General features: G+C 45.4%; 1 protein-coding gene across 1 annotated transcript in view; it reads left to right on the plus strand.

Moving 5' to 3' along the window:
* The first annotated feature begins 2,595 nt into the window (after positions 1-2,595).
* PLPP2 (phospholipid phosphatase 2) overlaps positions 2,596-25,079 on the plus strand; it is a 31,639-nt gene continuing 9,155 nt past the window's right edge. The window contains exons 1-2 of the mRNA XM_063290911.1: positions 2,596-2,732; positions 23,048-23,199. Coding sequence (XP_063146981.1) covers positions 2,681-2,732; positions 23,048-23,199 — 204 coding nt within the window. The 5' untranslated portion in view covers positions 2,596-2,680. The remainder of the gene's footprint in view (positions 2,733-23,047; positions 23,200-25,079) is intronic.

A 25,079-nucleotide genomic window follows, 5' to 3' on the forward strand; every position in this document is an offset into this window, starting at 1 on the left:
TCATGCAAAGACAGCAGAGCCCAACCCCACTAACCTCATCTAGAATGCCACTAAGTCATAACTTGTGGTTTGCAAACCACAGCACATCTCCAGAAGCTGAAACCAAACAAAACTGCATGATGGTTTAGTCTAATGCTGAGTTTCTTAACCAGGGTTCTGCGAGAGGTCACTAGGGGTTCCCTGGGAGATCACAATTTATTTAAAAAGTTATTTCAAATTTGGGCAACTTCACATTACAGAGGTAAGTTTCATTCTTTATTTTTAGTTGAAGAACACTGTTCGTGCACATATATCGGCCTACCCATGAAACGAACATAATAATTTTTAACTTCTGGTCTATATTTGAGCCCGAATGCGCAGGGGTTCCCCAAGGCCTGAAAAATATTTCAAGGGTTCCTCCAGGGTCAAAAGCTTGAGAAAGGCTGATTTAATATATCAGTTGAAATCTAAGAATGGGTTTCTCTGTTAGGCCCTACCTTGATTATAAAGTGGCTAAGCCTCTAAGTTTGGTTAGCTAGTTAGCTCAGTACCTGGGGAAGTTAAGATGGACAATTGTTGCTAGGCTGGTGTGTGTGTGTGTGTTTGTGTGTGCATATTATTTGGGTGCACAGACAACAGGGCAAAGGATGGTGGTATTTTGGGTCCATGGGTGGGGCTGGGGAGAATGGGTTTTCTTGACTTTCGAAACTGATTATGTGCCATCAAGTCATTTTGGATTCCTAGCCACCACATAGGTTGTCTCCATGATGACTTGTCCCCAACCTGGTCCTTCAGCTCTTCCAACAGCGCACCCATCACAGAGTCCCTCCCCCTGGCTGCTGGTCCTCCTCTTCTTCTCTTTCCTTCCACCTTTCCCAGCATCAGAGCCCCCTCCAGAGAGCCGGGTCTTCGCATCATGTGTCCAAAGTAGGACAATTTAAGCCTGGTCATTGGTGCCTCAAGGGAGAACTCTGGGCTGCTTTGTTCAATGATCCATATATCTGTTTTCTTGGCTGTCCGTGGTATCACCTCAGGCGTCTTCTCCAACACCAGAGTTCAAGAGCATCAATGCTCTTCCTGTCCTGCTTCTTCAGAGTCCAACTTTCGCTCCCATAGAGGGTCACGGGGAATCCCATGGCCTGCACGATTCCGGTCACTGTAGGAACTTCTCCAAGGCCTTCATGGCTGCTCTACCAAGTGCCAGTCTGTGCCGCATTTCTTGACTGCTGGTTCCTTCACTCCTGATGGTTGACCCTACAAGGCGGAAACTCTCCACTTCAGTAGTCTTCATTTTCAGTTCTAAGGCTGGTTGTTCTACCTGTTGCCATTACCCTAGTTTGGGCTCAGGGCTCAGAAGATGGGATTTGGATGCCTACTGACTCAAAGAGGTGTCAAAACAGGCCAGGATTTTTAGCAATAATTGGAGGCTCAAAGGAACCAGCCAAAGGGGTCATTTGGAGAGCACAGGTGGCACGTTGCCCACCATTTAAAAACAATATAAAGGGCCTGTGCTCCAGACAGGCATGCCAAACCCACAAAAGTCTTTGTCCCCAAAATAATCCCGCCCCGCAGTTTTCACTGTTATTTTCAAAACAAAGCTGGCTGCCCTGAGGCTGTTTTTGTTTTGTTTTGTTTTGTTCGGTTTTTTTTTTTAAGAAATAGGGAAAACAGTTCTGCACAAAGTTGTAGGCACTCTGTTTTTTCGTTTCTTTTTTCGTTTGTTTTTTCTGGGGGGAAAGCTTTTTCCCCAAAGGTCACCCTCCTAAATATGCCGACTTCACCGGAACTCTTGATCGGGAGGGAATGGCACTCTGCACATGCTCTTGGGTGGGTCAGTTGCCGCGGGCCGCCCCCTGCCAGAACGGCCCTGATGAGAACTGCCGGCTGCCAAAATCAAAGCGATGCAAAAAGGAAAGCAGCCGCCGACTCGTTCGCGTCGAGGCGGTTTTCGTTTTCCGGCTTCCTAAGAAGCGAAGCGGAAGGGGCGCCTTTTGCAGGTGCTGCGGATTCATCCGCTCCTACGGCAGATTTCCAAAGTTACGCCCTCCGTTTCGAAACTCCTTGTGAGTTTCTGAAGAAAAAGGAGGAACAGCGGCCGTGCCCACCCACTTTATATCCCCAAGCTTCTTTTAAAAAAAAAAGATAAAAATTAAAAACAAAAACTTGCTTCTTCGGCAGGCTTTCGCAAGCGCTCAAAACAAAGTGGAAAAAAAACAGAAGGGAGGGGAAAGCGGGGAAGAAGCCTCCCTCCGCGCCCCACGACCCTCGGTCTGGGGATGGCCGATCGGAAAAGACCCTGCCCCCTCCCGGCGGTCAACGTCACTCTTCACGTGCTCAAGGTTCCCCGCTCCCCTGAAAAGGCAGGCGCTCGCCCGCGCTTTGCCGCAGGTGGGGCTTTCAGCTGATCGGAGGGGCGCGGCGCTCTGCACATGCTCGGAGCACGCGCCGCCGGAGCGGCTTAAGCCCAGCCCTGCGCCTCGCCCCGAAGGGAAGGGAAGGGAAAGGAGCCGAGGAGGGCGAGGGCGGTGCCTTCCCTGGCCGAGCAAGCCCGCCCGTCCCCGGCCGCCTTCCAGTCTCCCTCCGCCGGCTCCGCCTCCCCCCTTCCTCCCCTCCGAGGCTGCGGCGGCGCCGGGGCTCGTCCTTCGCCCGGCGGGTTGCGCGATGTGAGCCTCTGGCGCGCAGAACCTGCGGGCGCGGCGCGATGGAGCGCACCAAGCTGTTCGTGGCGCTGGATGTCCTGTGCCTGGTGCTGGGTAAGGACGCGCGGCGGCGCCCCCCGGCCCCGGCCCCTCCGCCCGGGGCGAGAGCGGGGCGCCCCTCTTTCTCACGGGCCCCGCAAGCGACGCAGCAGACCGGCTCGGAGCTCGGGCCTTCCCTTAAAGCCCCCCTCCGCGGGGGAAAGGGAGTCCGGAGCCCTCCCCTCCCCTCCCCTCCCCTCCCCTCCCCTCCGCAGCCTGCTTCCCTTGGCATCCCCCTCCAAACGATTGATGGATGGATGGATGGATGGATGGGTTGACTGATTTCCATTTCCCGGCCCTTCAGCAACCATTTCTCCTCCGTGCCTTTTCTTGCAGGGGTGGGAAAAGTTTTGCCAGCCGCCCTGTCTGCTGCTCCCCAGTCTGCTGGCCACCCGTCCCTCTTTCCCATGACTTTTGCCGGGACCCTCGGGGGTCCCGCGCGGAGCCCCGGAGAACTGGAAGGAAATGCAGACGTTTTCTCTCGGGCGAAGGCTTTTCCCTGCGTGCTGGACCTGGCTGTGGGTCCCCGGGGGAGGACGGCTCCCTGGAACCCCTGCCAGAAGCCCGTACTTTACCAATTTGCGTTGCTGCCGAGGGTGATTCGTCATCCCGCATAACGCTGCCGCCTCGCCTTTATTGATACCAGCTGGGGGGTGACGCTTCTTCCCCCCTTTCCCCCCTGCGCCGGGGCAAACAAACAAACCCGGATGAACTGGCGTTAAAATCCTCTGGTTTTAATGCCAGTTCATCTCACGTTCTCTGCCCCTTGCTAGAAACCCTCCTGCCCTCAAGGGCTGCATTCACAAGACATGCTTAACCTGCTTCCTGCACGAACCCGTTTTCTGAGTAGACCCTGAACCAGGCGAAGGGCTGCTTTGTGGGACAGTCTGAACTGCAAAAAAACAAACCTGGGTGAAGACTAACAAGCTTAGCACATTGTGTAAATGCAGGGGCTGTGTCTTTCACTTGGGTGATTGCAGGGCTGTGTGAACGCTCAGCCAGGCAGAGGGAAGGATTGGAACCAGGTGCTTAACTGTGTGAGCTTGGAAAGAAGATCTGTGGGTTCCCAATGGCATTTCTTGCAAGAAATAGTTGGCACAGCTTTGGAGTCCAGCAGGCTTATCCATAGTTAAATGAATCATGGCTTAGCGGGAGAACACACTTTTCTGCATTTGCAGCCCCCGAAACAGGCTGCCTGGCCCTCCAGACCAAGGTGGTTGTTTTGCGGTACCATGTGTGATCTGAACCCAATGCACATTTCAGTATCCAAACAGCGTGTCTGGATTTAGCGTGTTCCATGAACTCTGCCAAATGTGCTTTGTTTGTAAACCACTATTGGACAAGCTGTGGCTGGGTCACATGAAGCCAGCGGTCGCTTCAGGCCTGTGAGGACCACCTTGTGTGGCAGGCCGTTTTAGGGATGCTGCGACAGGTATGGGTGAAGCGAGTGTGAACTTGGATTGCTTTGAGGCGCACATCCAGCTGTTTCAATGTGCAGCTTGATCCTTATGGATTTGGTGCGCGCAATTTTCATTGGGGTTTGTCTTGCGCTCCAAAATCGACAAAATTCTTATGGATCTGAACTGGGTTGGGTGAATGGAAGGGTGATTCTGGATGTGGAGGAAATTCGGACGGAAGCTGTGAGATGGGACTTTCTCAAGACCGCTGTTAAACGAGCGTGGCTTTGAATCCAGGGCTGTGGTGGGACCAGGCTGGTCAAAAAAGTCAAGATGGCCACCCTGAACCATGCAACTGAAGCCCTGCCTCTTTTCAATGTGTGTCGTGTTGGTGGGGGGCACCTTCATGGCTTTGTGGATTCTCTCTAGACACCCTATTAGGTACCCAACGTGTGCAAAAGATTTTTTAAAAAGACATGGGGTGCAAAAAAGCATATGACTCCATTTAGTCCAGAATGCTAGCTCCAATTTCTTCTTAGCCTGTCTGAAACCTTTTGCCCTAACAAGTTTTTGAACAGACCTGCATCAACTGAAATGTGAATGCGGCTGGTCCTGGTATCAATATCACCGATATAAATAAGGGGGTGACTGGTCATCCTAATCAATACATGACAAGGAAGGCAATCTGACTCCAGCATCTTGATAAACTGTGGTTCTGTTGAAGTATGGTGGCTAATAGCCCTTTGATAGACAAATTCATCCATCTAGATGTTTAATCCCTTTTCCTGAACATTTTGGTCCCCCGCTTTCAATACTTCTTGCGGCAGTGAGTTCCAAGGATCCAGTTTGTATTGTTGTGAGGGCTGAACTTCTGTTGTCAAAGCTGGTTCTGTAAGACTTAGGCTGTTCAGCCCAGCCAAGTATGGAAGGCACATTTTTGGAGGAGTGATGCTCAGACACAGCAAGACCAGCAGATCCTGTGTGCTGAGACATGGCGCATGCAATATCAGTACATTGGAGTTTCCAAAGTACGGGGAGAGAATCGGTGTGTTTTAGTAGCTGCGACTAGGAATGAGGGCGATGGTGTGGGACTTTGGACCAGTCCCTCCCTCTCAGCCCAAGAGACAGTATGGCATAATGGGAAGGGGCTGGATTAGTATCTAATCCTTCCTCAGGCACAAAAGCTCATTGGCTGACTTTGGGCCAGTCCCTCCCTCTCAGCTCAGCCTACCTCACAGGTGCATTTGAGGGACAAATGGGAGGAGCAAGCAGTATGCATCTGCCTTCAACTCTAAAATGAAAGTTGAGATATAAATCACATCAAATATAAATCAAATGATTAATTTGTGCACCTTAGTATGGTGGGAGGGAACTTGCTCCCCACCACTGGCCTGCCTCAATCTGTGTTCAGATTCAAAGGGTGTTGTAATTCAGCAAATCTGGAGGGCCCCAGGACCTCTACCTACCCTATGATATTGTAAACCACCCAGAGTCCCCTTTTTGGAAGAGATGGGCGGTGATAGAAATTTGGGAAATGAATAAATAAATAAATAAATAAATCAGTGTTTTTCAAACTTGGCAACTTTAAGATGTGTGGACTTCAACTCCCAGAATTCGTGGCTGGGGGAATTCTGGGAGTTGAAGTCCACATATCTTAAAGTTACCAAGGTTGAGAAACACTGATCTGGGGAATAGGCAAGAAGGAAGGTGTAAAGGTTTATGAGAGAAGCTGGGGTCTTCTTGTATGACCCTTCCACAACCCTGTTTCCTTCCCTCTATAGATGCCAACACAGGATAGGCAACACAGAGCCCATGGGCACCAACATGCTCCCAGATACCGCCCTCAGGGCTCACCAGTGCCCTGCCTGATTTTTTTTCCCAGAAAGATTTGTTTTACAGAAGAAGACGTAAACAAGGATGCCAGGCTGTTGTAAGGCAAAACACTAACCTCTAACATCATCTATATTTGCAGGAATTCCACCAGTGGTGTCCGCAGGGGCATCAAAAAAGTCAAGTTGACAGTTGCGACTATATGATCAAAGCCCCATCGCCTTTGTGTGTGCATGTACAAAGCAGCAGGGCTTGGATTATGCAGTTGAAACCACCATCTTGACCTTTTTGACCCTTGCAGAGATTCCCTCCAGGAGTCTTAACTAGTTGGGTAGAGAGCTTCCTGGGTGCTTAATTTGATTCTGTCAAAACAGTAGTTTGTCACTATGCTCATTCGGTGAACCGGTGGGTCCCCCCCCCACAGCCATTTTGTCAGTGCCCAACTCCAGGAGTGTAAAAGTTGCAAACTGTGGTTGAAACGGTCTTGAACAATCACAGACTAATTCTCCTTCTTTTGCCCCGTGCCCAAAATCTTCCCCCAGGCTTCCAGCCTTAAAGGTCATCCAAGGAAGGGACAATTTCTGTAGAATAAAAAGTTGCACTGGAGTCTGATGTGGGTGGTGGGCCAGGCTCTGTATTCTTGTCTGGGGCTGTTTGGAGAGGAAATGAGCATCCCGGGTGCCTCTTAACCCATCACAAACTCCACAAAGGCCAGATAAAATGCAAAAAGCGAGACTTGGTTCTCTCCTCTGTTGTGTTTTCTCTCTGATGCAGCCATTCTCAACTTTTTAACCCTGGAGGAACCCTTGAAATATTGTTTTCAGGTCTGGGGGAACCCCTGCACATTCAGGCTCAAATAGAGGCCAGAAGTTACCAAATTATTATATTTGTTTCATGAGTAGGCCTGTATAGATGCATGAACAGTGTTCTTAAACTGAAAATAAAGAATGAAACATACCTCTTTAATGTGAAGTGGCCCAAATCGGAAATAATTTTTTAAATAAATCGTGATCTCCCAGGGAACCCCCGGGACCTCTCGCGGAGCCCGGGGGTGCCACGGGACCCTGGTGGAGAAACCCTGCTCTGATGGGTCTGCCTGCTTTGGAGATGTGATCACCAAAGTCATGATCAAGGGAGGTGGCACAAACAGATGCTTGAGACGTCTTCAGTGGGAAGGCAGTAGGAAGGCAGCAAAGAGCTTGGCTTTTCAGAAAACTGGGTTTATCTATGGCACTGAAAGGAAAACAAAACCACAGACACATAGACCTCACCTGGCAGTTATAAAACATGGATTTCCACGCCCTTCCAATGCCAGCTGGTGAATCATCTGAACATGGCTGCTTTTACTAAACAGAAATACGAAATTCAAAACTTGGCACAAAGCGAATCTGACGTGGGACAAAATCATTCTGGCTATGGACTCTCTATTCTTAATATATTTAGGCTATGACCAAGCCATCCAAAGAATAACGGACATGGAGTTCCAGAATGAACTTAATAGGCTCCCACAACATTACAGAATTTGGATAAACAGGGGCATATGGGAACCAGCAAGGTATTTCCTAAACCTAACCTTTCCTAAGTTGAGAATCACATTATCTAAAGCTAGATTCAATATTCTTCCATCTGTACTACTCCAAGGCAGGTATAACAAACTCCCATAGCTGAGAATATCTGCCCATGCGGTAAAGAGGAAGTAGAAACCATCTTAAAGGTAAAGGTTTCCCTTGACATTAAGCCCAGTCATGTCCGACTCTTGGGGGCGGTGCTCATCTCCATTTCAAAGCCGAAGAGCCGGCATTTGTCCATAGACACTTCCTCTGTGGTCATGTGGCCGGCATCACTACACGGAACGCTGTTACCTGCCTGCCGAAGCGGTACCTATTAATCTACTCACATTTGCATGTTTTCAAACTGCTAGGTTGGCAGAAGCTGGGACTAGCAACGGGAGCTCACCCCATCACGCGGGTTCGAACCGCCGACCTTCCGATCGGCAAGCTCAGCAGCTCAGCGGTTTAACCCACAGCACCACCGCATCCTTAGAAACCATCTTACTTATAAATAAATAAACAAGCAAACAAACAAACCATCTTACATGTACTGCTACACTGTAAATTTTATAGGGATATCAGGTCAATCTATATTTTGCCCCTAATAGATAAACTCCCTGAGTATCCAGATAATTTTTACGTGAACTATCTACTCCAGGATCTAAAACCATACATTACGTGTACAGTTGCCAAATTCTGTGTTGCTGCAATGAAAATAAGACAAATCCAGACAAAGAAATAACTCCCTACTTTAAGAAGTACTTTTAAATTTGAAATATTTAAATTGGTAAATTGTCAGGGGGCATATATTTTTACTTTTATTTTATAATTCCTAATGTTCTAGGCTCACCCCACTAAGGTAACAAGTATATTAATATAGTAATAGCAGAGTGAATGCTATATTATTATGTGATATATTTTGTTAGTTTGTAGCATATTATTGCATTTCTTTGTTTTACTTTGCTTTTCTCCTTTTAAATTTTGCTGGTCATTGACCGAATAAATATGATTTGATTTGATTTTGATTCCGGCTTTGGATCTGCTCCCTCAAAAGTGTTCCTCTTCTCCTCCTCTAAAAAAATATGAATGTATGCAAGAAATGTAAGCCTATTTTGCTCCTTCCTCCTCCTTGGAGTAAGATAAATATATATATATGTATAGCTAAAAAGGAAGCATACCATTAAAATACATGCTTAAGCAAATTTAGGATTGTTTTTTCTTTGCATGTTTTTAATCGCACATTTTCTTTTTGGCTTTTGGGGGCTTTTTTTGTTGTTGTTAAAAGTTTCCTTCTTAGAGATGGTGACTTGGGGGCTTATAGATCTGCATCTTTGCCCTGCAGCGACAGAACAAGGAAATTAATATGTGAACTGTCACCACCCATAACTTTATTTTTTTGCGTGTCTGCATGTTGGTGCTTGTCAGGTGAATTAGGTACTATAAACTTGGCCTAGCCTTTCTATAGGTTGTTTGTATATTAGATTATGATACCCTTTTCTCCAACCTTCTACCCTGCAGAACAAAGCTCCCAGGGTTGAATGGCACATCGTTGGAATTAAATTTGTAGTTTCAACACATCTGGACCTTGACAATCTGGTTATGTTTAACCAGAGGTGGCATGGAGAGAGAACAGGAAAAAGAAAAAAAAAACACCTTTGGGTTAAATATACTTTGGAAAGTGAAGGGTAGGAGATTTTTGTCTTGGGAAGAAATCTTATTCTATAAATACCCAGGGATGCGTGGGCCGTTAAGGTAGAGTGCTCCAGACTTGGAAGACTTTCAGCTGATCAATTAAAGGAGTGGATGCGTGTGTGAGAGAGAAGGGGTTGCATTCCACACAACTTGCGTGCTTTATTTGGAATCTGATAATGTCCTGGAGCCTGTGCGTCTGTATTTTGGGACAAGGGTTGACGGGAAGGGAAGAAGATTAGCAAAAGCAGCCGTTTGGCAAGAGCCTAATTTAATCCCCATGGGCTGGTTAATGGGAAGGACAGAGGATGGTGCCAAGAACTGAAGCCCTCATCCCGGTTCCAGGAAGTTTTCATTCGTCCCTCATCCAGCTTTTGAGATTTTGGCAGACCTTCTCAATGGCTGCGCCAACTCTCTGCCAAGGGAGGCCAAACCATTCTTCTTATGCTGCCACCAGCAATCGGACATGTTTTTTATTCCTTAGGTGTTTGCCATTTAATTTGATTGGCTGCTGAATGTGTGTGTGGATCTCTTAAATGCTATTATAATTTTTAATTGCTGAGTTTTGTTTCAACTCTAGCTTTGTTCTTCTGTTTATAGTTAATTGTTAGCTTCCTTGAGTGCTAAGAAGAGGCTTTTCCCGGAAGAAGCATTTGCTTTCCTTATGCAGCAGAGAATGCCTCTTCTGAGATGAAGCTCCCCCCTACCGCTTATAAGAAATGTTTTATCTCCTTATACTGGAAAGAATGCCTCCTCTAAGAAGAAGCTTTCTCTCCCTTTTTAAGAAGTCTTTCCCCTCCTTACACTAGAAAGAATGCCTCTTCTAAGAAGAAGCTTTCTCCCCTTTTAACAAGTTTTTCCTATCCTTATACAAGAAAGAATGCCTTCTCTAAGAGGAAGCTTTCTCTCCCTTTTTAAGAAGTCTTTCCCCTCCTTACACTAGAAAGAATGCCTCTTCTAAGAAGAAGCTTTCTCCCCTTTTAACAAGTTTTTCCTATCCTTATACAAGAAAGAATGCCTTCTCTAAGAGGAAGCTTTCTCTCCCTTTTTAAGAAGTCTTTCCTCTCTTTACACTAGAAAGAATGCCTCTTCTAAGAAGAAGCTTTCTCTCCCCCTTTAAGAATAAGCATTTTCTGCCCTCATGTAGGTGAGAATACTGCTTCTGAGAAGAACCTTCCTTACCCTATTTAACAAGAAGCATTTTCTTTTCTCACATAGGAAGGAATTTATTATTATTTATTATGTTTGCATATTGCCTCCAATACAGTCACATTTTGAAGTGGATTGCAATTGAGTATGTGCTATCAAGTCAGTGTCAAGACTTGATTGATGATGTGCCATCAGATCGGTGTAGACTTTTAGCAACCACATAGATAGATCTTCTCCATGATGATCTGTTCCTAACTGGTCCTTTAGGTCTCTCCTCAACTTGGCCCTGTAGGTCTCCCAGTGGTGGGAGTCCATCCACCTTGGTGCTGACCATCTTCTTCTTTTTCCTTCTACATTTCTCAGCATTATGGATTTTTCAAGGGAGCTAGTTCTTCGCAGCACGTGTCCAAAATATAATAATTTGAGCTGGTCACCTGTGCCTTGAGTGAGAATTCTGGATTGATTTATTTTAGGATCCATTTGTTTTCTTGGCTGTCCATGGTATTCTCAGGAGTCTTCTCCAATGTAAAAGTTCAAAACCATCAATACTCTTTCTATCTTGCTCCTTCAGAGTCCAAGTTTTGCTTCCATAGAAGGTCACAGGGAAGACCATGGCTTGCAGAACACTGATCTTTTTGGTGTAGGTGCATCCCAGCATCTGTGTATCTATCAAGCTCTAGGCTTGGCGGATTTCTTGACTTGGTTCCTTTACTGTTGATAGTCGATCCGAAAGGCAGAAGCCACCCACCACTTCAGTGTCTTCGTTGTCAATTCTGAGGCTGTTTGCAGTACCTGTTGTCATAAGTTTGGTCGTCTTCATATTTGTTTTCTCATTTTTTTCACTATGCTCCTTGACTTTCATGATTAAAGCTTGCAGGTCTTTCGCATTTTCAGCCCACGAGTGAGTGTCATCAGCATAGTGCAAGTTATAGATGTTGCTCCCTCCACTTTTAAAACCACCTCCATCGTCTTCCCATCCGGCCTTCCTCAATATATAATCAGCACAGAGCAGATTAGAATCCATGCATCAAAATGCAGCAATAGAAACAAAAACTTGAACAGATAGACCAGGGTTTCTCAACCAGGGTTGTGTAGCATCCTAGGATTCTGCAAGAGGTCATGAGGAGTTCCCTGGGAGATCACGATCTATTTGAAAAATTATTTCCAATTTGGGCAACTTCACATTAAGGAGAGAAGTTTCATTCTTTATTTTGAGTTTAAGAACACTGTTAGTGCATAGATACAGGCCTGCACATGAAACAAATATCATAATTTTGTCACTTCTGGCCTGAATGTGCAGGGGTTCCCCGAGGCCTGGTAAATATTTCAAGGGCTCCTCCAGGTTCAAAAAGGTTGAGAAAGGCTGAGACAGACCATGGAACGATTTTATTAAAAAGGTGGCAAGCAAAAGCGAAGCAGGAATAAAGACTCCCAGACATTGTTCTCCTTTCACAAGATGTAACAAAGGCTTCTTCTGGAGTAGCACCAGAAATACCTCTTCTAGAAGCCCATCTTCTCAAAGTTATCGTTTCAGTCACGCAGATTTATTTTTGAGCAGCTAATATCGATTTAATTATCTCGTCCCGCCCTTCTCTGCCTGACAACTCAGAAGCGACTGCCCTTTGAGCTGTTGGGCAAGCGACAAAGTCAGGGCTCGGTGGCACAGCCCTGAGATTTGATCAATTCAGGCTGAGCACATTTTCGTAGCGTGTTTTTGCACTTGGACCTTTTTTGTGCCCTGAGTCTGTGGACAGAAGTGCCACGTCCTCCCCATCCAGAGTGGAAGAAGCAGGACGGGATGGAAAAATCAGTCCTACATTTTCAGACCTGAGCTTTGGAAAGAAAAATTCAGACTGAAAAGCCAGCGTGTTGGGTTTGGGGTCAAACCTGGTCAGGCATGCGTTGGGGTGAGGCTTGTTTATATGCCGTTAAGAGCACTCTTTTAGGGACTTGGTGGAGCACGTCTGGAATGGAGAAATTCCACCTGGATTGAGCAACATTTTCCATTCTTCTCGGTCTTGTGACGGCTCTTTTATTGTTTTTGTTTTTTAAGTTGGTGAAAGTTATCTCACTCTCAAGACTTGCTGATGCACTGATTCTTAAGAGGAAGGGAACCTGATATTCCAGCAGTTGATTTTGTCTCAGGGTCAGCAACCTGGAGGCCGGATTTGGCCCCGGGGCAGCAATTTGATGTAGCTAGATTTTTTGAGAGCCAGTGTGGTGTCGTGGTTAAGGGACCAGGTTCTAGTCCCACCTTAGGCACAAAGCCAACTGGGTGACCTTGGGCCAGCCACTCTCTCTCAGCCCTAGGAAAGAGGCAATGGCAAACACTTCCGAAAAACCTTGCCGAGAAAACTTCAGGGACCTGTCCAGGCAGTCTCCAAGAATCGGACACGATTGAACAGATTTAAAAAACACCAGATTTAATTAATTGATAATAGCTTAGCTAAGTTCCTAGCATATCTGGATCTTGAAATGTGGCTGCTTTGGGGAGGCCAGTATAGATTGGCAGCCCTCTCTCTTTTTTTTATCGACTCTTGTTTCTGTGAAAGGGGTAGATGAGTCACATTTGAATTCCAAAAGGCAAACAAATCTCTCCCAGCCTTTGAGAAGAGATCCCTTCCCAGAATCTTAAAAGGCAGATCCTTTAATACACCATGGCTTCAGAGCAGTCTTCTCATTGCAGCTGAATCATATCTCAGAGGAGGATCACTGGTGCAAAGGAGACTGTATTGTAACCAAGTCCTGATGAGTTTTGGCTGCCTCTTTGTCTAAGAGCTGGAAAAAATCCACAGAACGCCACACTTGCGACGCATCTGACACATTGCAAGCGGGACTAGGACATACCTGCAAGTAATGTGTGTATGCTAAATAATACATTACGTTATTTAATTGCATTATTTAAACCCCTAAGCGCTGTGGAGGAAGGGAATGCTCAAAGGGAGGCTACACAAGGGGATATCTGCTCCTCTAAATCTTTAAAACGTAAAGCCATCAAGAGCAGGTCAGTGAAATGAGCAACTAATAAATGGCTGTATTTTAGAGGCTCCTGTCAGCAGCGATGAGACAAAAAAAAATGGAACAGCTTGGGGTTTTTTTTTTTCCTTTTTTGGGATGCCTCACGTTAAAATGTATGAGCAAAACCCCATTTCTCACTTACTCCACACCTTCCTGCCCTCTTTCCTCCCTCCCCCACTTCCTTCCTTTCTTGATTTACCATCCAGCTCGTATTTTAAAACTGCTTCCTGTCTCTTGTCCTCTGCCTTTAATACATCAAGATCACTGGACCTTTTTTTGCAGAACTGGAGATGATGCCCACCCCATCCTGCTTACTATAAATAGGCTTTTTAATGCCACTTTTGCTCTAAGCATCCTTGGATTCATTCATTCTTTCTTTCTTTCTTTCTTTCTTTCTCTCTCTCTCTCTTTCTTTCCCTCCCTCCCTCCCTCCCTCCCAAACAATCCAGTTTTGACCTGCTCCGCCCAGGAAAGAAATGGAAAGAGACGACAGTCTTGTCCCCAAAATAGTGATTTCCAACTCCGTAATTTTAAAAGCACCCTTTAAAAAGAGCACCGAGGTTTTAATTTTCCGCGGCGGCCACCTCCGTTGCAGGTCTGGCCTTTGCTTCTCACCCCGGCCGCCTAAATTGGGTGCAATCAGAGGTGAAGGGTGACGTTGCAGCTGTTTTGGTAAGACCCACGTCTTGAACATCTGTATTTTTAGCCTGGGAACAGATTAGCACACAAACGAGAGCTTAAAATGCCCTGTAACTTAGAATTTTCTTTGTTTCCCTGCGTGCAATGTGTATGCAGACTATAAATACAGATCCGCATTTTAGGAAGGTTGCATTTTTTGGGATCACCTGCGGGGGAGAGCAAATCACAGAGGTTCTGTGTGGGAGAAAAAAGTTATAAATACCTTTTGCGGCCAACTTGCTGGAGTCTCTGAGAATCAAGAGGCAGTGCTCCTTTTGCACAGGAATGGTGCAGAGTACATATAGTCCTGGGGCATCTGGGGAGTAAAAAATCCATCATGTCAGTAGATCTCACTCCTGGGAAGCATATACAGGTAGACCTTGCTTAACAACCATTCGTTTAGTGACGGTTCAGACTTACAACAGTGCTGGAAAAAATGACTTATGCCGGGTCCTCATACTTACAACCGTTGCAGCATCCTCACGGTCACATGATCACAATTTGGGTGCTTGACAACTGGTTCACATTTATGACCGTTACAGCATCCCGTGGTCATGTGATGGCCATTTTCTACCTTCCCGACCAGATTCTGGCAAGCAAAATCAATGGGGAACTGCATGATTCACTTAACAGCCACATGGTTTGCTTAACACCCATGGTAATTCGCTTAACAACCGCCACAAAAAAGGTAAAATCGGGTCAGATTTGCTTAATGACCGCTTCGCTTAGCAACCAAAATTCTGGGCCAATTGTGATTGTTAAGTGAGGACTACCTGTATGGTAGTTTAGCTTATGGAACTTCCTGCCACAAGATCTGGAGGCCCCTTAAATCCACAGTAGAGTGCCCAAAGATCCCCGTATTCAGTGTCCACATGGTGGAGAAGCAGTCGGGGAGCCATATTGAATGCAGAGGCACTCACAGTTTGAAATGTAGGAGAGGCATTCCTGGAATGGTTGATATCTAGAGAGTAATGGAGTGACAACATGGGATTTTGTTCTAGGGAGAGCCAAGAATACATTTTTACAGTTTAAGTGGGGAGGCGGAATTCTGTACAAGTAGAACATGTGTGTGTCAAGCAACAGGCTGTCCTCAGCAAAGCAGGGAATGAATGTTGGGGTGCAGGCAAGGCCCACCCCTGATGCTGGAGCACTCGCTCTGACTGATTAGGATCCTGTTTGTCTGCTGCACACACACACATCCCAGAAAGTGAAGGGCTGGGTGGGGGGGGGGGAAACGACCTTTCCCTCTTTGGTTGGGCATCAAAGGGAACTTGACTCCTCCCCACGTTGCAATTCTTCCCTCTTGCCCGTCAGACTGGTTAGGTGACTTTCTGTGAGGTCCGCTGGAACTGCAGCACAAAGGTGGGTGAATTTCAATAAAGGTGTGTTGGCAGGTCTAGAGTACACATCTTTAGTCCCAGAAAGGCCTGGCTTGACCAACGTTCGGTTCAGGAAACCTTTGGGTCCTTCCTCCTCCTTTCGTGGCGTAGCAGCCCCGGGCAGGTCACTTCTGAACATCTGAAAAGCCACCTCTTCTTTGCCCCGCTTGTTCAGGCAGAGAATCCTGGAAATGAAGGTTGCGGTCTTAAGAGTGATGGAACGTGCAGAGTTAGCCCTAGTGAAGAAAATGCTGTTTTTAAAAAAAAAGTGATTTGTTTATCCCTAATGTAGGGTTGACTATTCCGATGTTATCTGAGCAAGAATGTGAACTGGGTTTTCTTGCTTGGGCACCGTAGCCCCCACACCGCCTGAAATGCTTCTTGGAGTGATGGGGGGATTGACTGATGATGTGAGTGCCTTTTATCATCAATCACTATCAGGAAGCTGGCTTGCTGAATCCGTCCAAGCAACCACCCGCTGCAGTGCCAAGTTTCCAATCAGATGCTTAGGGAAGCCCACAAATAGGGCATAAACATTGCTCTCCCCCATTGTTTGCTTTTGAGCACTTTGAGGTAGAGTGCTCCTGTGCATCAAGGTTCCATTTAGAGGGCTATCATTATTAACTGCTGTATTCAGATGTGCTTGGCATCAGAACACCTTTGTGTATTCTCTGTGTAGTTGACAACAGTTGCTAGCGCTGCTGGAGGCCTGCAAGACAATCTCACAGTTGCAAAAAGCTATTTGGAAGCGGTGGGTTTAAGCAGGAATAAACTGCGGTTAAGTGAAATGCTGGAAGACCAGTGAAGAGCAAGCATATTCCCACGATTCAAAAAGAGTAATTTCTATACTAAGCAAGGTACAGGAACAGATTGTTAAGCAGCATGTCTGGGAGCACTGAGAAAAGCTGCCATTACAGGTAGTCCTTGACTTACGACCATTCATTTAGCGACCATTTGAAGTTACGGTGGTGCTAAAAAAAGCGCCTTACAACTGGTCCTCACACTTATGACCATCTCAGTGTCCCCATGGTCATGTGATCAAAATTCGGGTGCTTGGCACCCAGCATCTATTTATGACGGTTGCAATGGCCTGTGGTCACGTGATTGCCATTTGCGACCTTCCCAGCCAGCTTCCGACAACAAAATCAGTGGGGAGCCACGTGATTCACTTAACGGCTGCAGTGATTTGCTTAACAACTACCATAAAAAATGTCATGAAATCAGGTGCAGTCATGTTCTCGCTTAATGACCATGCTGCTTACCAACAAATTTTCCACTCCCTATTGTGGTCATAAGTCAAAGACTACCCGTACTGAAAGCCAACGTGGGTTTGTCAAGAACAATTCAAGTCAAAAGTGGATTCCTAAACTTGGTACCTGATGGGCCCAGATGATTTCTAAGGTCATTCCTGTCCTTACATGCTATGATTCCCTTTCTGTAATAAACTGGCTAATTTAATAGACCAAGGGAATGCTGTGGATGTAGTATATCTTGATCTCAATAAAACTTTTGGCAAGGTCTCACGATATTCTTGCAGACCAGCGGGTATTGCAGCCCAGTGACTTTGCAAACGATGGAACAGCCACACCCAAAGGTTCCATGCAAATGGTTCTGCTTTGACCTGGTGTCAGCCCTTCAAGGTAGGCCAGGTCAGGAAACAGTCGCTACAAGCAATATTAGAGCTCTCGTTTATTGCTACAGGCTATGCTATCAAAATCTGGAAAGCCTGGTAGCGTTTCCCCTTCCCTCTCTCATGACGTTAGCCTGGGAAAAAAAAGAAAGCGTGAGAACGTAACTCAGGATGGCCCTGCTCTGACTACTTTCGCCCCAGTCTAACTCATACCAATCTCGAGTTTCTTTCTCACACCTCCTTGTTTTCCAGGGCGAAGTTCATGTTTTGCTAACAATTGCTGCATACATTGTCAAAGGCCACCTCTGTGCGCCTCTACTTCCGGGATGGAAGTGCAGCATGGGGCCTGTTGAGACTCGCTGGTTGGCCCACTGCTTTGCTCTGTTTCTGTAAACGCAGAGGGCACTTGCTGGGACTCCAAGCTGGGCAGATTGGCTCACCCCCTTGAGAATGAAGCTCCAATCCAAAATGGCCTTGATGACCTTGAACCCCGGTCCAAATCCAACCAGGTATTTCTCAGGTGTGATAGTATAAGTTCTGCATCAAAGAAAAAACAGCTGCATAGGTGCAGGCCTGGATGGGTGCCTGTGACAGATTCTACGCATCCCACTGCAGCATTTCTCAACGGTGGCCACTTTAAGACGTGTGGACTTCAACTCCCAGAGTTCCCCAGCCAGCCATGCTGGCTGGGGAACTCTGGGAGTTGAAGTCCACACGTCTTAAAGTGGCCACCGTTGAGAAATGCTCCCCTACTGGCTAAACTGGATAGTTTAGCTTGCAAAAAAAGAGAAAAGAAGATAGGACTCTGGTCTGCAAACATCTAAAAGGCTGTTACTTGCCATTCTCTGCTGAAACCAAAAGCAAGGGAAGAACCATTGGGTTGAAATCCAGAGAAAAATCAGCCTGAAATTAGGAGGCAAGTCCTAATGGTTTGAGTTGTTAAACAGTGGGAGAATCTGCTGAGAACTGGGGTGGTCTCCCTCACTGGAGAGTTTCCAACGGGGCGAAGGCCAGAGGGCCACCCTTCCCAGATGGTTTAGTGGATTCCTGCCCCCAGCAGGGGGTTGGACTAGATGACCTCCGAGGCCCCTTCCGATTCATACTGTCTGTGTTTCTGCAATAGCCGCTCGTCAGAGAGCAAGCCAGAAGTCAGGGCAGGATCCCAGGGAGGTTGCTAGAATATATTTCTGCCAAAAGCAGAGGGTAATACCTTGGTCAAAAATAGGAAACGCGTGACCAAAAGCTGGTTTGTTCCGCGTCTCAGATCTTTTCTTTAGCGATCCGATCCATCGGCTTTGCATAAAGATGCTGAGCGAGCGTGTAATTTGCTTAGGAAGCTGGTTAAGGGACATAATTAGATCTGTCACCCCTTTTGAAAAAATTGGGGTAGCTGTTGAGGATTTGCACCCTTGGGCACGGATTGAGCTGTGGCTGTGAACGGCAAGGCCAGTGCAGAGTCTTCTTCATCCTGAGTTTGCTTTTAAAAGTTCTGCCGCTTTCCCAATTTTTTTTTTTTAAACTAAGAAGGGAGCATAAGAGTATCGGAGGTGGCAATAGGGAGCCAGCCAGGGAGGGGATCTCAAGAGAGCTGGTGGGGCAGCTGATTTTTAAGCGATACCCTGAATCTTTTGAAAGCGATTAACTCAGCCCTGGCATGATTGTGTTCCTTGCACCAAATTTGTATCTCGGGCCAGAGTTGCTCACCAGAATCTCGTGATCTGTTCTCGCGGGGCCACACAAAAAAAAAGCATTCTGTATATATTCTGTGTAGGCCACAGGGACTCCTGTTATCTGAAGATAGCTTGATTAAATTAAAATTAAAAGCAGACGGCTCCCATTTGAGAATCTTCTCGAATCGGGGGTTATTTATTTTAAACGTTTTGAGAAACCCACAGGGATGTAACATTTGGGTTGGAATAAACCCTAATATAGAAAAGAATTCTACAGAATTTTTTTTTTTTAAGTATACTCATTCAGCAATCTGTGGGCAGAATTGTCCAAAAAAGGGGGAACAGAGTTTCACGGGCTACTTAATTTCCAGGACGGGACGAACCACAGATAGCTTCCTAAAATGTCAAAATTCCAGAAATGTGGTTGTGGTGGTGTTGAGTGCATTTTGGGGAGAAAACATGGCCTGTCCTTAATTTTATGGATTCGTTCAGACGCTGCGCCAGGGTTCTGCTATAGTTGGCTTGAAGAAGCTCAAGAAAAACAGCCTAGTTCAAAAAAAAAGAAGAAGAAAAAACTGGATATCCAGTGCGAAGACTGTTCCTTATATAACTAAAACAGCCCTTGTATGCAAAGAAACACCCACACGCTTAAAACAACAGAGATGTCAACAAAATCCATAGAAGGAACGGAAAACTGCGAAGGAGGAGAAATAAAGAGGAGGTTCCTGGACGAAGAATTCAGCCACGCTGCTGAATTTTGTTGCAGGTCCTCTGACTTAATAACCTGGATGGACTGAAGCTTAGGGTGCAAACAAACCACAACCTTGCTTTTGAAGCAAATCAGTTTATCCATCAAACGATTCAGAAAACAAGAGCCACATTGTTCTTTTGAATTCCTCTGTTCTATAATTTTTTATTAAAAGTTTTAAATTCAGGCAGTCCTCAACTTACGAGCACAATTGGGACTGGCACTCCCGTCGCTAAGCGAGTGAGTCACGCCCGATTTTACGGCCTTTTTACCACGGTCGTTAAGCGAATCACGTGGTTGTTAAGCAAATCATGTGGTCATTGGGCAAACCTGGCTTCCCCCATTGACTTTGCTTGTTGGAAGCCAGCTGGGAAGGTTGCAAATGGCAATCGTGTGACCCCGGGATGTGGCAACCATTGTAAATAGATGCCGGTTGCCAAGCGTCTGAATTTTGATCATGTGACCACAGGGATACTGCAATGGTTGTAAGTGTGAGGACCGGTCATAAGTCACTTTTTCCAGAACTGTCGTAACTTTGAATGGTCACTAAATGAAGGGTTGTAAGTCGAGGACCACCTGTAGAAGATAAAAACTAGCAAAAGCTAATACAAAGTAAAGAAAGAAAAGAAAGGAACAGAGAGGAAAAAAAGATAAGATAAAAGTGCAGAAAGAAAAGATGAAAAGAACCTTGCAGAGTTGTTTTAGGGAAAATAGGAGGAAGGAATATTAGGTATGTTCACCATCTTGAATTATTTATAAAAATAATAAAGGGAGCATAAAAAAAATCTACATAGAAAGAAGCAGCTTCTGATTTTCTTTGCAGCAAACACAAGTATGATTGCAAAAGTATCTCTACAGTTACAAAAGGAAAAACTCTCTTTTTTCTATTATCTGATATTTTCTGATCGTAGAAACCACAGACCCAAAGTTCATTTTTTTTCCTGTTTCATGCAAAAAGTCTGTCGGGGTTTCCAGGTAGCAATCAGTGTGAATGTTGTCTTCTCTGTAATCAAAGAAGTCAGTTTAGCCTTCTCGGCAAGTTCCATCGTCTTCGCTAGCCGTTCTTCTATTGTGGGTAGTGCCAGACTCTTCCACTTTGGAGCGTATAATCTCCCTGCAGTTGTCATATATGAAAACAAAGTTCCATGACTTTTTCCCAACTGTCTATCCCAGTGTTTCTCAACCTTGGCCACTTTAAGATGTGTGGACTTCAACTCCCAGAATCCAGCGTGGCTGGCTGGGGAATTCTGGGAGTTGAAGTCCACACATCTTAAAGTGGCCAAGGTTGAGAAACACTAATCTAGGGAAAGTGAATTCTAGTCTCTCTCCTTCCTTCCTCCCTCCCTCCCTCCCTTCTCTCCTCACACATCAAATTCCTTCCTCCCTCCCTCCCTCCCTCCCTTCCTTCTCCCCTTACCCATTTAATTCCTTCCTTCCTTCCTTCCTTCCTTCCTTCCTTCCTCCCTCCCTCCCTCCCTCCCTCCCTTCTCCTCTTACCCATTGAATTCCTTCCTCCCTCCCTCCCTCCCTTCTCCCCTTACCCATTGAATTCCTTCCTCCCTCCTTCCTTCCTTCTCCCCTTACCCATTGAATTCCTTCCTTCCTTCCTTCCTTCCTTCCTTCCTTCCTTCCTTCCTTCCTTCTCCCCTTACCCATTGAATTCCTTCCTTCCTTCCTTCCTTCCTTCCTTCCTTCCTTCCTTCCTTCTCCCCTTACCCATTGAATTCCTCCCTCCCTCCCTCCCTTCCTCCCTCCCTCCCTTCCTTCCTTCCTTCCTTCCTTCCTTCCTTCCTTCCTTCCTAATAATAACTGGCATTCTAGGCTGACACCTTTCGGCATCTGTGCCTGGTGGGACCCATTAATGGTGTCTTCCCTGCTTCAAACCCCACTGTGAGGAATTTTTAGTGGCCCATCTAATTTTCCAATTCCAACTGGTTACAGGGATCAGTTTAACTCCTTCTCCCCCCCTCCCCCAGTGTCTGAGCTTGGAAAGCCGCTGCATCTCTTTTGGGTTCCCACCATACTTTGAACCAAAAACAAATCAGATGGGCTTGGTTCACAAATTAAAAGGTTTGCTCATAACCAGACTGAGAACATACATGTGAATGGATTTGCCGGGTCCTTGACCTGTTGAATGATGCACATGGCCGTTTTGATGAGATTAGTCAGTCACTGGAGGAACTTAAGCAGAGGTGTGCTGCAGTTGCATGGGGGGGCTGGATTAGATGACCTCTTGAGGTCCCTTTCAAGGCTGTTATTCCATGAGTCTGGAGTTCAGGAATGAGATACTGCAGTGAAATGAAGTTAAGAAAACAGCGTTTGATTCTCATTCATTAACGTATTACGGTTACAACGCTCAGTTTACAGTAAATTGAGTTTTAATTGCTAAGGCAGAAGAAGTCCCTAGGCCAGATCTGCCTTGCTAAAAGCGCTCCCCTCTGCCCCTTTGCCAACCTAAATTCTTCCTCCTCAGACATGGAAGACCAGGGAGTCTTTGAGCTGAATGCAGCAGTCAAAAGATCAATGCCAATGTTTCCCTTTCCCTATTGTAATTCTTTCTTCAATGAATTAAAGGATTGTATTTAACGTTTCTGCTGCAGCATCACATCAAAGGCTCGCTATTCTAAGATCAATATAAAATTTAAAATATGATACACGTTGGAGTTAGATTGCAGTGCAAGATGCCTTTGATTCAGCATCTGAAGGGTATTTTAAAAAGCAGTGATTTTCCTGCTGGGGTTAGGGCTCCATCTGAGGTGGTATTTAACCTGGGTGATGCTATCAAGACTGTGGTACCTCACAGGGCAGATGACCTGTGAGGGGGGAAGCCAAAAAGGTCACAACCAAGGGTAGATGATCCCTCTCTGTTCTGTTGTGGACATCAAATAATCCCCATTAGAATGGTCAATGTTAGAGCCATAGAGGCTATATTTACAATTCTTTCTGTAATTTTAAATATTTTTCTGTATGTTATATTTATATTTTTATGATGTATTTGTTTTTATGTTTTTAATCTCTTGTTATTTTAAGTACGTTGTAAACTGCCCAGAGTCGCTTGCAAGATGGGTGGTGTAGAAATACGAGGAGTAAATAAATAAATAAAGAAAGAAAGAAAGAAAGAAAGAAAGAAAGAAAGAAAGAGTTAAAGGATTGTATTTAACGTTTCTGCTGCAGCCTCACATCAAAGGCTCACTCTTCTAAGGTCAGCCTAAACAGTTGCTAGATTTTCTCACCCTTTCTTCCCCGCACACTGGCAAACGAGTAGGCAGGAGCGTGTTTTTCTTCTTTGCAAGAAAACATTTAGCTGGTCCTATTCAATAGAAGAGGTCTGGTTCTTTCAGAACCAGAAGATGATACTATTTTGACGGGTTGCTTTTGAGATGGAAAGGTTAAGCCCAGCCAGAACATGTAAAGGACAATTTCTTTGGTGCATAAACAATCTGTGTCGAGGTGGCAAAACACAGCAGGGCCTGAGCTGTTGTTATTCCCAGGCTGACAATAAATTGATTTATGTAGTGCCGGGGCAGTGATGGGTTCAAGATGAAAATTGGCACGGGGCCCTCTTGAACGCTGTTTCTGTTCTGCCTTTCAGCCTCGCTTCCGTTCGCCATCCTGACCCTGGTGAATTCTCCCTACAGACGGGGTTTCTACTGTGACGACACTTCCATCCGCTATCCGTACAAGCCGGACACCATTACGCACGGGGTGATGGCCGGCGTGACCATTCCCTGCACCGTTCTCATAGTGAGGCCGGTGGCGCTTTGCTTAACCGCTTGACGAAACGAATTTCAAGTCCAGGGACAGTTTTGTAGAGCTCCTAAAACAGCTGGGGATGCAAGATTTGGTGGCTGAATCGAGCAAAGGAGGGAGGTGGCAAAAAGAATGCTATTAAGAAATTGGAAAAGTGAAATCACAGTATTCCAGTCGTCAAGGAATGGTTGTTGGAAATGGGTGATCGATCTGTTTTGGGAAACGGAAAGCTTTCTACCAATCAAAGGATGCAGCAAGATGTGTTATTGTGGCAGAGATTCTGAGATATCTTACAATAATACCTTGTACAGGTAGTCCTCGACTTACAACCACAATCGGGACTGGAACTTCTGTTGCTAAGCGATGCAGTCGTTAAGTGAGTTGCGCCCAATTTTACGACCTTTTTTGCCACAGTCATTAAGTGAATCATGCTGTCATTAACCGAATCTGGCTTCCCCCATTGACTTTGCTTGTCGGACACCCCCCAGGAAGGTCACAAATGGTGATCACATGACCCTGGGATGCTGCAATCATGGCAAATACGTGCCAGTTGCCAAGCGCCCAAATTTTGACCATGTGACCGTGGGGATGCTGCAACAGTCGTAAGTGCAAGAACTGGTTGTAAGTCACTTTTTCCAGCACTGTTGTAACTTCGAATGGTCGTTAAACAAACAGTTGGAAGTTGAGGACTAGCTGTATTGTTCATATTATAGTTGTGAATTCATTAGTAAACCAGTGACGATTGATAAGTTCAAAATATAAGATAGATTTTTTTTTCCTTTTCCTTCTTAGTTGGTGTTTCTAATTGGTATTTTTTTTTTAAAAAAATCCTTTTTTTAAGATTAAAGATTGTTTTGTTACAAAAATAATAAATAATAATAATAATGAAAAGATTTGCACTAAAAGAGTTTCATTAATTGGGTTTAATGGCAGGCAAAAAGAATGTAGAAATCTTGGGAACTGGTTGAGCCCCCTTATTATGGAATTTTGTTAAGTTTTTTGAGCTTCATCTCATTTTGTCTAACTGACAGGCTAAGGACTCTTTTATCAGATAAGACTGAAAGCTTATTTGCCACATTTGGAAATATTTTCTTTTCTTTCCCAGCTTTTCTTTCAAGTGTATGGCTAGATTCACTTGGCCCATCTCCTCAGAGCCTGGTCCAGGGACGGGCATGATCCTTTCCTTATTCTCAGATCTGCCAGCGCACAAATCCGTCAAGGAACGCTATCGGGAGGCCAACTCCTCACCCCCTTCACCCAGTCCTGCCCAGTATCACCCAGTCCTGCCCAGTATCACATTACGTCCATGGAGACTTCCTTACTGGCTAAGAAATGCAGCTAATTGGTGTTGGGAGTCATAACTTGTAGCCAGGTTCTTTTTTAAAAAAAACACAATAAAACAGTTCAAACTTTTTTTAACAATAATACAGCATATACAGGTATGGATAGCTAAAGATATACCTTCATTTCCCTCTTTTAAAAGGTACATCAACAGTCCTCTGTGCCTGGGGTTTTTTTTTTTTGGTTTATTATAATCCCTTTATCAGATTTAAAACAAAGGTGTATTTTCAAAAAAGGTATTAAGTATGAATGAACAGATAATTCCTGAGGTTATACAATTATTGCTCAATATATAGCATTAGTAAAAGATCCTGAGCAGGGTGTATTTAACTGTTTGTATGATATAAAAAAGAAGCACAAACATTTGTGCTTAACATCGATGTCTCCACTATATTGTTGTTAATAAATATGAAAAAAAGAACCAGCAACCAGTTTGAACTGGGGTGCTTTGTCTTTTTCAGCCACTCGACATCTTGATTTCTCTTTCCTGAGCTTGGTAGAGCTTGCCCCACAATTAATTAAACTTTCAAGCT

This window comes from Candoia aspera, chromosome 1 (genome assembly GCF_035149785.1).
Source record: "Candoia aspera isolate rCanAsp1 chromosome 1, rCanAsp1.hap2, whole genome shotgun sequence".
NCBI classification, from domain to species: domain Eukaryota; kingdom Metazoa; phylum Chordata; class Lepidosauria; order Squamata; family Boidae; genus Candoia; species Candoia aspera.